We start from the raw sequence: 14,526 nt of genomic DNA on the forward strand, positions 1-14,526 counted from the left end.
TAACGTCACATAACCGTTGCCATAGGAACATTACGCAGGGTACACTTATGGTTTGGCTTGACGGCATTCTCCATGTACCAAAGTATTACTCCGAGTATTTAGTAAGACATTAACCTCGCTCCTCTGCGTTTTAGTGTCACGCACAGTAAAAGGCTACTGCGGGGCTTCTGCCCTGTGGCCTGGCTTTGGAAGCGTTTAATGGGAAGGAGAGAGCCGTCCGCATCCTCGTCCCGGCGCCGGCGTCCCCAGCGACTCATCCTCTCCTCGCACCGACAGCATCTTCTCACCTACCCCTGGAAGGAAGATCTGATTTCTCCAGTATCACACGCGCTCCGGAGGCTGCCACTTCACATGACATATTGCATGTTAAATAACTCAAGTAAAACTCAAGTAAAAATCCATTTTAACTTTGCTGTATTTATATACTATATAAATTTTACATGCTATATATTTACAGTGGGGCAAGTGCTTTTTATCTTTAAAAAAACAAAGATCAAACTTTAGACATCTCTGAACAACACAGCTTGTATAAACCAGACAGATTATTCAGATGAACTGTATTTAATACAGGTTCCCCACTCATCTCCTGATGCAGGACCAGTGAATAATAAGTGCATCACAGTTTGATAGCATTTAATAATAAAAATAAAAATCACAGTATGAATTTGTCCATAACTAGACACTTTAGAGAGACAAAACAGACAACTGAGACTTAAGACAAGTGACAGTATATTAAGAAAATGTAATAAAAACATATGGAAGAGTATACAAATAGTCTTGAGAGATACATTCAGAACTGCATATTTGTTGTTTCACGATGTTGAAAACCAGAAGATTTTTCTTCAGATCTTGACTGTAACTCAAATGTGAAGTAAATTAGTTTCTAGTGTCAGACATCACAGAAAAAAGATGAAGCTCTTGCAAAACTCTAGTTATTTGAGAGCCTGTGAAATTTTAAATAAGTCTTTAAATTAAATATACAGACTGTCAGTTGCAATTTTTATAATTCCTGGTCGCTCTTGCACCAGATGTCTAACTGGGAGTAACGTCACATGAATAACACAAAGTCAACCTGAGTCTGTAATTAAGCAGCATTTGAGATGGTCTATTCCAGGGCATTATCTCACACCAGTGAGATAGTTACGTGGTAATTTACAATGTTCAGCAGTTGTAAAAAGTTTCCACCCTTTTGGATTAGAAGTATATTTTAAAAAAGAAAGTCTCAAGTTAAAAACTAAAAAAAAGTTCTTTCATGGTAAAATTCTGTACAGAAATGTTAAGCACCACTTATGACTGGATTTTTGTCTTGATGGTAATTGGTTTGATAATAAATTCTAAGTTTTGATGGTCAATATTGGTAATGTCGGGTTTGGTGGTAAGAAGGTGTTGGTTTTGATGACGAGACGTTGTTGGTTGTGACGGTAGGTTTAGTTTGAGTAGTGAAGGTGTCTGTCAGGGAGCTCAGCATCTGAAAAACAAAAGGAGGCAACGTCACTCCCTGCCGTGACCGAGTGACCGTCACATCAAACAGGGCTTTCTGAGCGGCGCCTTGGCCCCGCGGTGGCTCCTGTGGCCTCCTCCAGCCCCTGCTCGGAGGAGAAGGGCAGACCTCAGCTAAACTGCACGTGGCTGCATCCTCGTCTCACCAACCACCTTGGGGTCGAGCTGACCGACCAGAAGCCATCAGAAACTTGCTGGAGAGAACACGGGGGAGATTGACTGCGTCAAAGCTGCTCCTTCTCCCATCCCAGCTGGATTGGTCTTAAAGCACAAGATTTAAGAACAGCCATTTTCAGCCTTATTGATTGACTCAAAGTAACACAAGTCCTGGTGAGGAGGCTCAGCCGACCAGTCCATTCCCCATGTCTGTCCTGAGCGCGTTTGAGAGGCTCCGTGCTCTCTGGCACGCTGCTGAGGTCAGAGGCCATCACTCCCAAAATCCTATTTCAGACCCAGTTTTCAAAAACAGACTGACCTTCCACAAGATGAAGCCAACTAACATCCACGGACTCGATGAAATGCTAAAATCGTCAAAGAGTTAAAAAGCCTTTCCCATCCTTCGTGCCGCAGTGGGATGGGGAAGCGGGAGGGGGGCAGCATCCCCCTGTCACCAACAGCCCTGGTGTCTGTCCCCAGCAGCTCCCACGAAGCCCCAGGCTCCAGTGCCCCGACCCGAGACCAGAGCCCAGACAGTGACTTTCTTACTGTATTTCCGACTGGTTTAGAAAAAGAGACGAGTTTGCCACCTGCCGGCCAGAGAATTCACTGAAGCCAAGCCGGTGTTGGCGCAGAGGCGGTTTGTTCTGTTTGGTTCCCAATTTATCAGCTGGAACAGAGGCTTTTAGTGCAATAAGGACTATTTTGCTATTAATATCATTTTTACAACATTAGTATTTGAAAGACCTCAATTCAGTCCTCCTTAAATTTTCCTTGCTAAAGAGATAAATACCGTATTAAATTTAACAAGAAGAATTTCCTCCATGCTGTATTTTCAGAATAAAACTTTTGGTCGTCTGTGTCCTAAAATACAGTTGTTTTTCCACAAATGCTTTTTGCTTTAGCAAACTGTTCAGTGTAAGACGCCGCACTGTAGAAGTCAGGAAACTGACTTTAATACCAGCCCACTTCTCTGCATTTTTAAGCCTATACGAACAGAAAAACCAAAGCTAGGAAATAAAACAATAGCAGGAATTTAACATACTCTCCGGGTGTTAAATTGCGAAGCGTCCTCTGGAGGGTTAACGACTGTCAACTCAGTGTGTTTAGCAGAAGGCAGGTCTACATCTGAAACAACAATATTTCAGTGTTATCACCAAGTTACGTTACTCTGAATAAGCATCAGCACTATGTCACCAACTAGCCGGACATAGCACCTATTGAAATCGATTCTCTGTCAGTCTTTTAGGAAGACGGTGTTTCACTGCGACATTACGAGCCTGGAAGGCTCATGTCATCATCTTCCTTCTTGACTACTGAGGCTCATGTCCACCTACCAGTGTCTTTTTTAAGATACAGCTGCCCAAGGTTTTATTTCCTAGTTAGTTGGACTGAATTTAATACGGCATCTCGCTTCTCTCCCACAACCATCAGATCACATTAAAATTACTTGCCGCTCAACGCCTCCGCAGCTTTATTTCAGACTTTCTTAGCAGTCATTTAAAAATGGAAAGAAAAAAAGCCTATCAACTTTTTTTTTTTTTAAATATTAATGCAGACTGTTGGGAAGCCGTGATGTAAAGCAGAGATTTCATCACACAAGCATTTAAAGATTGTTGTACACGATAGTGTCTCTGTGAGTACCGAGGAGCCCTGCAAACATCCCTTACCTTTCACGTACTCCTTGGGCATGATGGAGCTGCGTTTCTTGCTCTCACCAGCACCAGGAGGCTTCTCTTCCTTGTAGGGCTGCTTGCTGCCCTGGGTTCTGTATTGCTCACATAAATAGCCGCCTGGGGGACTGGATTCTTCCTTCTTCTCCCGTGTTTTCTTCTGGAAACGAGGATCTAAATATTCCAAGAAGCCTTTCAGTTTCCTGATATGTTTCTTCTTTTTCTTCTTTTTCTTATGTTTGCGATTGTCATTGTCAAAGCGGAGCACAGAGAAATCCGAATCATAAAGTCTGAAGGAAACATGCAAGTTAAAGATAGAAAACAGATGTGGCACTTGATGCATATATGAACTGTTATTTATTTTACCACAGGTGATGACTTGCAGCGCCTCAGCCATTCTGTGGTAATTTCTGCACATCTAACTTACTTTAGATGCAGCAAACTTAAGCCCTCAGTTTGAAGGACTATAGGTCCCGGTTTGTACACAAATCATTAACAGGGGCTACTTGTGGAATATGTGGAATTTAAAAAAAATAGTAACTGTTGAAACCTAATCAAGAACGGTGTGCAGATGTGATTCTAACAATGTGGTCCAGATCTAGTGTTCTAACACAATTCAGCAATATTGTTCCTATCTTCACTTGACCAACCTAACGACACGATCCCCAGCCAGATTATGCTAGATAAATAACTTAGTGACAGTGGAAAAAAGGCAGACATGAGAAACACCCAGAAAAAAAATTAGGAAAAATTGCTGATTATGCTGGAATCCTTGCTTACTTGTAATCCTTCTCTCGATGTTTATCTTTGGACTTCTTTTTCTTCTTGACCTTCTTGTATTTTTTCATTCTTTGGTCATCTATCTTTCGGCATTTCTTTTCTACTTCGCTTCCACTTTCTTCTGTGTGGGTGTATTTTCTTTTGCCATTTCTCAGTTTTTCTTTTTCATTTTCCCGGGAAGAGTCTTCAAAACTTGCATGAGCTGGCGGGGGCGGGAGTGCATGCCTCTCCCGGGAGTATCTGTCGGATTGCTGAGGTACTGGACAGTGGTGTGGGTTTGCTCTGTGGCTGCTGAAGTGGTGACCGTCCTCCTCTCTGGAGGGGGCGGTGTGAGGCCACCTGCCTTTGCAATGATAGTCCTTGTGTGACCGGTTGTAAGCTTGGCTCGATTTGTCATAGTCTTTATCACAATAAGAGGACCTTCTCTCTCTGCCATCTCTTGTTCCATGAGAGGAATAATAATCATTGTAGTATCTGCATTTTTCCCATCTCCGAGGTTCATCTTGATAGTATCTTTCTCTGCTCCAAGTTCTCTCTCCCTTGGAATGATAATACCTATTCCTGTCTTGTTCTGTTCTTTCCCTGCTTCGGGATCTATAACGAGAATATTTTCCTGAGCTTTTGCCGTTATTTGGAGTGTTTCTTTCATTATGGGAAGATCTGTACTTGCTTTCGCTGCAATACTCCTGCTTATGACGATTTTGCTTATTCGTTTCCACACTGCGAGAGCACCTCCTCCTCTTGTGGGGATGATCATCTGGTTTGCTCCTGCTTTGCTTCTCCTTCTCCCTCTCCTCAGTGTCCGAGTGTTCTCTCTTCCTTCGGTAGTGCTCTTTGTCGGTTTTTTTAGAGTCATATATTTTTCTCTTGTATTTTTTCCTATGCTTATCTTCTTCACATTTTTTATTACTCAGTCCCTCATTTTCCCTAGAAAATTGACTCTCCAAAACTTTATCCAGCTTCGTAATAGAAGAGTCATTAACAGGTGGTACCTCTACGTAGTTATTAGAAATGTCCTTTGTATCTTGGCATTTATCTGTAATATCTAGAGATGCAAGTTTTTTAGAACTACATTCAACGTCAGACCTCACAGAGGAAGTTTGCCCTAATTTCTCTTCTCTCTCAGGAGATCCTTTGATGTACAAAGGATTTTCTTTTGAAATGAGTTCAGGTTCTTTTGATCTTCTTGGTTTGTCTTTGTCTCTACTGTCTTCAGACTCACACTGCCCAAAGAATTCATCTTCAGCATCCAAGGATTTTTTCCTGACCTTGTGCTGGCCATTGATATTGGGATGCGCGTTATCAGCTTTTGTTATAATACTTTCAGCAACAGCTTCTTTGGTAGAAATGGTTTCAGAATCTGATTGAGCAAAAAGATTCTCAACCTCACAGCTAAAGTTGGAAGGAACCTTCCTGGATTCCTCATAGGCAAATAGTGCTTCCATCACTACAGTTTCCATAAGAGCATCGTTCTCAGAAGATTTCTGAGGTCCAGGGGCACTGCACAAAATAAAAACACATTTTTCACTTGAAAAAGTCCATCTAAAAGATGAATGTTAAGAGTAAAATCCCCTTAGGTAAAAAAATTGGTGACTACTGGAAAGCTCTGAGACATTCTCTTTAGAAACCCATTCTTACACCTTCCTCAGCTCCCAGCTTCCCCTCGTGATTCTTCAAGTATTGCATTAAAAAAAACCCCACCCAGCACATGTCTCCCTCCACCAGCTGCTCTGAATCCCATCAATAGCCAAAACCACTGTATTTGCTCTACCCCCAACCAGAAAAAAAGTAAACACGTGGATTTCCCTCTCTCCCCCAAATGGAAGAGCGGATGGTGGGAATTTACATTCACACATCCTAGGATGGAAAAAAATGGAAAGAGGAATAGAAAAAGTATTCCAGACAATGGGAAAAAAATGGAGAAACATTCTGTGAAGAAATGAAAGTTTTCCAAGAGGCATCATCTGTATTTAATGTCAGAATAATATATGCTCAGTGCTCATGTTTGCAACACTAGATGTACAGTGTGGAATTCTCTGTACTGATTTAAATCTTTCTATTAAATAGTATTAGTAGACAGGTAAAACAATGATAAACTTGTATGAAATCTTGTTTTAATCAAGAGTGTACTCATTTTACCTTATTTCCTCTGACAAGCTGTTCAACTGGCTGTACGTGAGAGATTCTAAGATTACTTCTTGAGGAACCGGTGACAAAGCTATAGGTATCTACAATTGAAAAGCAGAAGTTAATAGACAGAAAAAAATACTATCTTTGGTAGAAAATTACAGTTTGCAAAATTTCTACATTAGATGTTAAACAAGATCGCTTTGAGTTATATGCGCTATCCCCGTTTTACGCATCACCCCGCCAAACACGGTTATGAAATTTAGGAAGCATTATCTCAGGTGAACTTCTCTTAATTTGACACGTTCTGCTATGTCAGCTCAGCTTCTCATGGGATAACAGCACAAAGTGCTACGATGAAATTTGTGCTGTGTGTTTTCTGGGTATTTCACCTGATTAGGAACATTATAATGCTCCTGAATACCGAATACATCACGGGTGAGAGATTCTAGATGGAACAAACATAACTCACTGTTTCAAGCAATCCATTTGTTTTAGAAAAGAAAATCTCAGAAGGTTTAACGGGTTGGACTTGGCAAGTGGAATCATCAAGTTTCAGTCCATTTTCTTTAGATTCATTATCTAAACTAATAGCACCATTTAGTGAATCATTTTTTGGCAGCTCATGCTGGGCTCTTTCTTCTTCAGCAGTCTGACAGGAAGAATGGGAACTCTGCAAGGTACAGACCACCTTTCCAATCGGTATTCCATTCGAAGAGATAATGTTGCAATTCCTTTTAAACAAGCCCTTCGAGTCCTCAGGTTTTCCTGAAGTTTCTGGAACGTAATGGGCTGCGTTATCAGGGCCGAGCTTAGGGTTTCCATTCACTGCTGGCTCAGCGAAAATTTCATCAGGAACTTCTTGTTTGGAAAAGTTAGTAGCCACTGCCATCATAGATGCGTTTGAGGTAGACTCTGCTGCAGAGGAATGTGTAATTGTGGATGAAGGAACAGGCTTGCTCACATCCTCATCCTCCACAGCGCTGCTCAGACAGTCAGGTTGTGACACAGTCTGGCGTGCAGGCAATTTGTTATGAATACTGATCGTGATCTTCTGGTTTTTCGATGGATCCATATTTGAAGGCCTGGCAATTGCCCAGTTTTGAACACAAGCCGTTGGCGGAGCTGAAGATGGTCTTTTTAGGGTGATACCAACGGCATTTGGATCCTCTTTCAGGGGTCCATTTCCATTTAAACGATTTGAATTCTGTATTTAAAATAAGAGATTGCAAGATGGGCATGTGCAAACACATAGCATTTAAAGTTTTAAAACATGAAATTCTCCTACTAAATATTTCTACAAATTGCCTCAACACCTAAGAAGAAAAAACACCCACCTTCAAATACAAATGTGTTTAATTCTTGCTTTTGGTTTACTGCATATTGATATCAAATGACCCATCATTTTTGAAACCCACCCAAACAACTTAATATGAACTAAAGCTATTCCCACATATATTTATTTTCGCCTTCAAACATTCCCTGAAAACATTGGAATAACTGTTCTGGTACTCAGGAACAAGACATTTTCTCTGTGTCAGCTAAAGTGACACCGATGGTGGGGGGAATCTTTTTTAATTTTTTTTTTTAATTATTTAAGCATTAATAGACTACTTAAACTGTCCCAAGAGCGTAACTCTCGGTGCTTTAGAAAGCTGAGCTGGAAGTATAAAGTAATGAAGTAGCATGGCTGCACAATTTAGGATTAGCCACTGTGAATAATTCTGGCTGCAGCAGGAGGGCTGTGAAGAAAGCTGCAGGGTGGGAGGGGAAAATGAAGCTCAAATGCTAAAAACCAACAACAAACCCCATACCAAAACCCAAATCCACTCTCAATTTGGTGCCGTTACCTGCCCCCCTCAAATTACCTTAATCATGTGAGGAGGGAGTCGTGGTCCCATAAATCCGGCCTGTTTACTATTAGCCCCCCGCTGACCAAGGAACGAGCGGGGGTAAGACGGAGCTGGTAAGTAAAAAGCACGTTCTCCCAGCGTCAAATCATAGCGCCTTGGGAAAAGAAGAGGGATCTTAGTTTAGACTTTTCAACCTATTCTTGGATTAAAGCCCATCCTATAAATTTTACAGGAACAGTTTATATGACACAGAAGACATACACAAAGACTTAACCAAGACTACAAAGTGAAAATTAGATATCAGTCTTCATACAATGACTGTCCTTTTCAGAGCAATAACTCATCCTTACACCATCTATGGACTTAATTTCCCCTCTTTTCTAGATTAGCCAGCTACAGAGAGCATGTATATAGCAATGTACACAAGTGCAACAGTTTAAGGCCAAGCAATGAAAGATAATAAATGACATGGGGAGTTCTAGGTCAGACAGAACTGCATTATACAAATAGTAATCTTTTCCTAGGACAGAAAGAAAAACACTTGAAAAGAAGAAAAATATCAATAACAGGAGAGTAAATACGTTCTGAACACATTTAGTACTTCTTATTACCTGATATAAAAAAGTACATAAGCTTGCTGATTGAGAACTGTTTTGATATCAGAAAGCTCTACTGAGGCATCATTCATTCGATACCAAAGTCCGTTACCAGCCTACAAATAAAGACAAGGATATCTTTAGATAAACCGCATGTTTTCCAAATGACATCACAGAACGCTACAGAATAAAACATACCAAAACAAATCAAACAAAACATGTAATGTAACCTTTTCCCTTAAAAACAATGGTTACCAGTAGCAATTTAATTTCTTTGTTAGCACAGACTGTACTCAAGTTAGAAATCAAGCAGGTATCTACCTTTATGAAGCAGAGATAGTGTCCTGCGTTACAGTTGAAGCCACTATGTACAAGAACTGCATATAAAGCATAGATGAGGGGTTCTCCCATTGACTGGGACATATATGCTCGAAGATCCAAATATTCAGGATATTTTACATCCTAAACACAGACCAAGAAGATTCAAAAGTTATCTTGGAATACTTCATGAAATAGCATGAGAAAAACACAGACTAGGATTATATATTTTTGATTCATTTAAAAATACCTATTGTCATAAACAACACATTAGTTTTAAGTTGCAGAGAACTGTTTTCTACAGAATTAGCTCTTTAAGAGTAAGGTATAATCTTATGGTCATACAGGAATTTTATCGTTATTGAAAAAGAAAGAAAAAGCCATAGTTGCTATATCGACATTTTCGTTAGACTATAGTTATTAGTCTATAGTTATTGCCTGCAAACTTGAACAACTTTTAAATAAGTATTCATCTTTGGGAAATCTTCCGTTCCAAGAAGATAAAGTTGCATTACAGCTGTAAATATACCTTGTTGATCTTTCCACCTGTAAAATTTGCAAATCTTTTCAGTGATATTGTGAGAACGTTGGAAGAACGGTGTATCGTGTACCTCTTTGAAGCAGGAACCATCTTTTTGCACCTTAAAAACAAGCACAGACAGATGTTTAACAGCATATTCTTCCCCCCGCAAAAAAAGTCAAACAAGTTTTCATCTCTCACACCTGCTTATGCCATTTGAATGATATTTACTTGCATAATATGTTTTTTCTTTTCGTAAAACCATACACTGCATTTCAGGTTTGTTAGTAGAGAGAACATTTCAGTGTGCAAACCCACACTGAGGAAGGCTGACAAGCCCCTGTGTAGACAGTATGAGGAATAAAAGTCTCATGTGAGCTAATGGCCACAATTCTTATAATATATTTCCAAATACTCAAACAGAAACACAAAAACTACTCACTTAGAAACAAATGTATTATTTTCCAAGCTTTGAATGATTTCAGTGTATTAGTTGTATAAACAAAACTAAATGAAAGAACAACAGAACGTCGTGTCTCGTTATCTTATTTCTAAACGAAGTCAAAAGATAACTTATGCTCCAAGTCGTGCGATACATTAAATGCATATCTTGTATTAAGATGCAATTAGTAATAATCTTACTTGCTACACTTATAGCTATTTTCACCGTCCAGTTGTTCTGGTTTCACAAATTGTTCCAGAGCTCTGGTGACAGATGTAACTGCCTGGATGAATAAGAAAGTAGAGCACTAAGTCACTGGAAATGCAAAATTTCAAACACTTACTAGTAGTTTACGAGAGAACCTTGGTAGTTCATACTTAAGTGACCTGCTGTGAACCAGCAAACACAAGAAGGAGGAGGCAGAAACAAAGTATGATGAGCTTTTACCACATTCGAAAATGATTCTACTCCAAAATAAATTAATTTTGCAGTACTGTAGACAGCATCTGTGGTATGCTTTGGCATCAATAATGAGAACAATCAAACCCATCAGTCTAACAATAGACATATATTGAAGTAGAATAATTGAGAAGTATGATAGTATCATTGTTTGTGTAGATACAATTATTATTTTTCCAGCTTAAATCCAATGCAAACATGGAGACCATTTACATGGCTTCCACAGAAGAACTAAGTCCAATCCACCCCCAGCCACCACTAAGCCCTTTTGTTTTAACAGTATGTCTTTAAGTAAAATGAGTTTATTTTAGAAAGCTCTACAAGTCTTTACACATCTTGACCCATAGTCAAAAAACATCTTACCTTTATATCCAAAGTAATATCGAGGAATGGCTCGTACGTATCTGAAACTGCTTTGCAGTTCAAGCACTTCACTGGAATCAAAATACAAATGCTTAAGAATATGTGGAGGAGACTAACTGTGCAAATTTAAATTTATACACATTCCTTTAGTCAAACAACAAACTCCTTTACTATAGACAAAAAGTCACAGACCAGTTTGAAGGAAAGTAAGATTTTTTCAAAAGTACCTCGGGATCTGAGATATCCTCCAAATATTTGATAAATAAGTGTGGTGGCTTGAGAGGATCTGTCCAATCTGGAAATAAATTACAGTCAGACCTCAGATTTAAAAGTACAGAGTTAACTCTTCAAAGAGTTTTTCTTTTTATGAAAGCCAAGGACATAGATTTTAATTTATGATAGTAAATAAAGGAGTAAGAGGGGCTAGAGAACATTTAGAAGTTAAGTTGTTTATGCTTACTTGGTGCTTCCATTCAAGCAAGCTTTCTGCAAAGCATCAACAGTGAAGCATAAGAATTCATGTGCGTCCTCTTGACTGCCAAAATGGAAATGTTTTCCTATTCCTAATAAATAAGAAGGTTATTATATTTATCTCATAGAAAATGAAAGAAAACTCATATTTCTAACATCTCTCTTCTTTGAAGTATCAAAATCATTTATATGCATCAAATAGTTTTATTTGTTGAGATTTTTTTTAATTTTTCAAAGAATTATCTGAAACGACTTACGTTTAAGGCCATTGATAACAGATGTAGGTTTGATGGCATTGTTAGAGCAACACAGGACCTGGTTAATGTGCGTTTCCATCGTGCACATCATACAGAAGCCTTCTTCATGACCTGAAGAGTGAAAGAAGAAAGCATTCCAGTCTAGTCAAATGTATATTGCTACAAAAAAAGCCTAAAAAAAATAATAATCTTTAAGTTATAGGTACAATGCCCACTCTCCATGCTACATTCTCTTCTCCTAAGGTGTCAATATCCCAACAGTTTTGTGGAATTTTATTATGCAGAACTGCATAGGTTAGTCGATTAAGTCTATATTAAAGTGCATTTGCTGATGAGAAATCTAAGTAACTATTGCAATGCCTTTTTTTTTTTTGCAGGCTGACAGAAATGTCAACTGCAGAATGTATAAGGAAACAATATTGACACCGATGATGCAGCAGTAAGAGAACGTGTGTTATTTTCAACATAGTGCTGTTAGGTGAGCTACATGACACAGAGCTAAGAATCCTCTGGGAGAAAGGGAAGATTGGAGTAATGTATGTAGTAGTATTTCTGCCCTCCTTTTTTCAACAGGATTCTTAACTGAAATAATTTTTTTTCATATGGTAAGAAAATACAGTTAAATTTTTAGGAATAAATACTAAGTTACCAGACTAGAAAGCGTACAGGTGCCTTTCTAAAAATATACATATATGGATATGAAAAGAGGCTTCTAGGCTTAAATAAAGTCAAGAATAAAAATGAAATCCAAAGAATACAAATTCAAGGGTTTAAAAATACAAAAAAAAAAAAAAATTTAGACTGAAATAAGTCTAAATTTTAATTTAGCCCCCCCAAAATTTCTATTTGAGTTTTTGAGTTCTTAAGAGATTACCTCGTAACGCTTTCTGGGGTACTTTTTTTTTTTTTTAATGGGTGAACACTGAACAAATAATTTATCACAGCACTAGCGTATTACAGTATCTAGGCTGTGAAGATTAAGAATCTATGATGCCAACATCCTAAATTTTATCACCTTTCTACCAGCAGGAAACCCAAATGCCAAATGTTCATCAAATGCCTTACTTTACAAAGCACTTAATTACCCACACAAAGGAAGAAATGATCGTTTTTTGAAGTTTTACCATGGTGCATCAAATGAACAAATGTACTTCAAATGCTATGCTAAGCCTCGTGCTAATACAGCATTCAAAGTCAGCTTCTACAGATAAAATAGGACAACTGAGAGTTTTCTGCACAGAATCACTGTTGTTCTTTCACCTCTAGAGCTGTCCAACAGATTTACAGTAAGGTTACAAGTACTCACATGACTGGGTGTGCTCAAGAGAAAGCATGTAGTTGGCGAGAGGAGGCGTGTAGGTCAAGCACTGAAGGGTAGAATTAAGGAAACATGTGTTGCCGAGATTCTGAAGCCCAACTCCAACACTTTGTGTTTGTTGCCAATCCATACAGATTTTCTCAGGTGGAAAAAGAATCCTTTGTGGCGGGGCAATTCCGTCATTAATAACTGCAAGAAAATGGTATTTTAAGAGAGATGTACTGGTTTTGTTTCAAAAGGGTATTTAAAAAGTAGCATTCCGCAGGAGCACCCAGAGGAACCAGCTATAAGCAAATCATAAAAATATATGACATGCAGCTTTAACATTGCCACTCAAACTTCCTGGTCAGTACGCTGTTTTGGGCAATAGTTTATTCATCTGTTTTAATTCTTGTAATGCAAGACAAACCACCACTCTGATTTTAGTAACTTTTGCCAGGTTTCTTTCTGTCTACAGTCTTTAATGTAGCAATAGCAATGGGAATAGCATTATTATAATATATATATATTATTATAAACATGAATAGCAATGGGAAAAATGTACTTTTCTCTTCATAACAGAAAAGACCTGGATAAGTCTGTGTATTATAAAAAGCTCCCTATAATTGACTGTAAATAGATCAAAACTAACTTTTGCAACACCAGTCACTTCAGTTGTCTTAGGGGATTCACAAAATTGAAGTCTACTGTTGAAGTCTTTACTCATCATAGTCCCATTTTATAGCAGTGCAACACCTAAGAATTGCATTTTCTGCTTTGGTTTTGAAGAAAACAGGGGGAGGACAAAAGCTACACTTACTTAGATCTCTTTGGGCAAAAGGCTTAGGTTTTTGAGATGATCTACAGTAAATAGCACCTCCAGGTCCTTTGTCCACAGAGACTTTGTTTGGATCTTCTGCAGATGGTACTCGGCTCAAATTTGCAGTGCGTGACGTCATTTTTTTAGTACGGGGTTTCTTAGATTTGTCAGACCGCCGTGATGATGACTTTTTAGATTTTGAAGATTTTGGCTTGTTAACTATGGTCATTGTTCATATCTGTAACAGAGGCAAAAGTTCTGGTTGACAGAAGAACATCAAAAGCATTCCAGAAAGAAAAGAATATGAGAAATCCTGTCACTTAGTCTCAAAGAAATAACTTGAAGCAACTAAGTAGCTGATAAGAACAATTAGAAAAAAAAAACCAAACAAAACCAACAACAACAAAAAATATCAAAAAACAAAACCCCAAACCAAGCCATAACTAAACACACAAAGCAGAATTTTCCATCAAACCCGTATCAGTATTATTTCTAACTTCTGCAGAGCTGGTGACGTTTCTTACACTTTCATGGGATTTTAATCCATTACAGTTACAAAGACCTTTTTTATAAGAGGAGCTGCGAGCAGTGGCCCATTCGCATGCTGCCTGTTGAGATGCAGGAGGAGCTGTTTGGCCCATCTCGCTCCTGGGAACCACACACCTCTGAGAAATCTTGGGAAGGGAAAGCAAGAAAACACTTGTACGTTTATTTCCGTCTAGGTTTCTCCTCCCCCTCAAAGAAATATTTGTTTGGATACAATTTTGGCAGCAGTACTTGTGGTATTTTGCACCTGCCGCATTTACAACTCTTACTATCAACCAAAAAGTTGAACCAAAAAGCATCTTTTTCAGTTCTACTTATGTGAAGTTACACGTTTTTCCCCAGCAAAAC

At 38.7% G+C, this 14,526-nt stretch overlaps 1 protein-coding gene across 1 annotated transcript; it reads right to left on the reverse strand.

Moving 5' to 3' along the window:
- Positions 1-1,348: 1,348 nt before the first annotated feature.
- On the reverse strand, positions 1,349-13,861 carry USP42 (ubiquitin specific peptidase 42). The gene is made up of 17 exons (XM_074158729.1): positions 13,633-13,861; positions 12,822-13,022; positions 11,516-11,626; positions 11,248-11,350; positions 11,015-11,082; positions 10,788-10,858; positions 10,166-10,248; positions 9,533-9,644; positions 9,007-9,147; positions 8,701-8,801; positions 8,105-8,243; positions 6,709-7,443; positions 6,249-6,337; positions 4,110-5,609; positions 3,327-3,619; positions 2,702-2,784; positions 1,349-1,468 (listed from the first exon to the last, which is right to left on the reverse strand). The coding sequence occupies exons 1-17, from the start codon at positions 13,859-13,861 to the stop codon at positions 1,349-1,351; spliced, it is 4,179 nt and encodes a 1,392-aa protein (XP_074014830.1).
- Between the last annotated feature and the right edge of the window lie 665 nt (positions 13,862-14,526).

Source organism: Numenius arquata, chromosome 14 (assembly GCF_964106895.1).
Source record: "Numenius arquata chromosome 14, bNumArq3.hap1.1, whole genome shotgun sequence".
Taxonomy (NCBI): Eukaryota; Metazoa; Chordata; class Aves; order Charadriiformes; family Scolopacidae; genus Numenius; species Numenius arquata.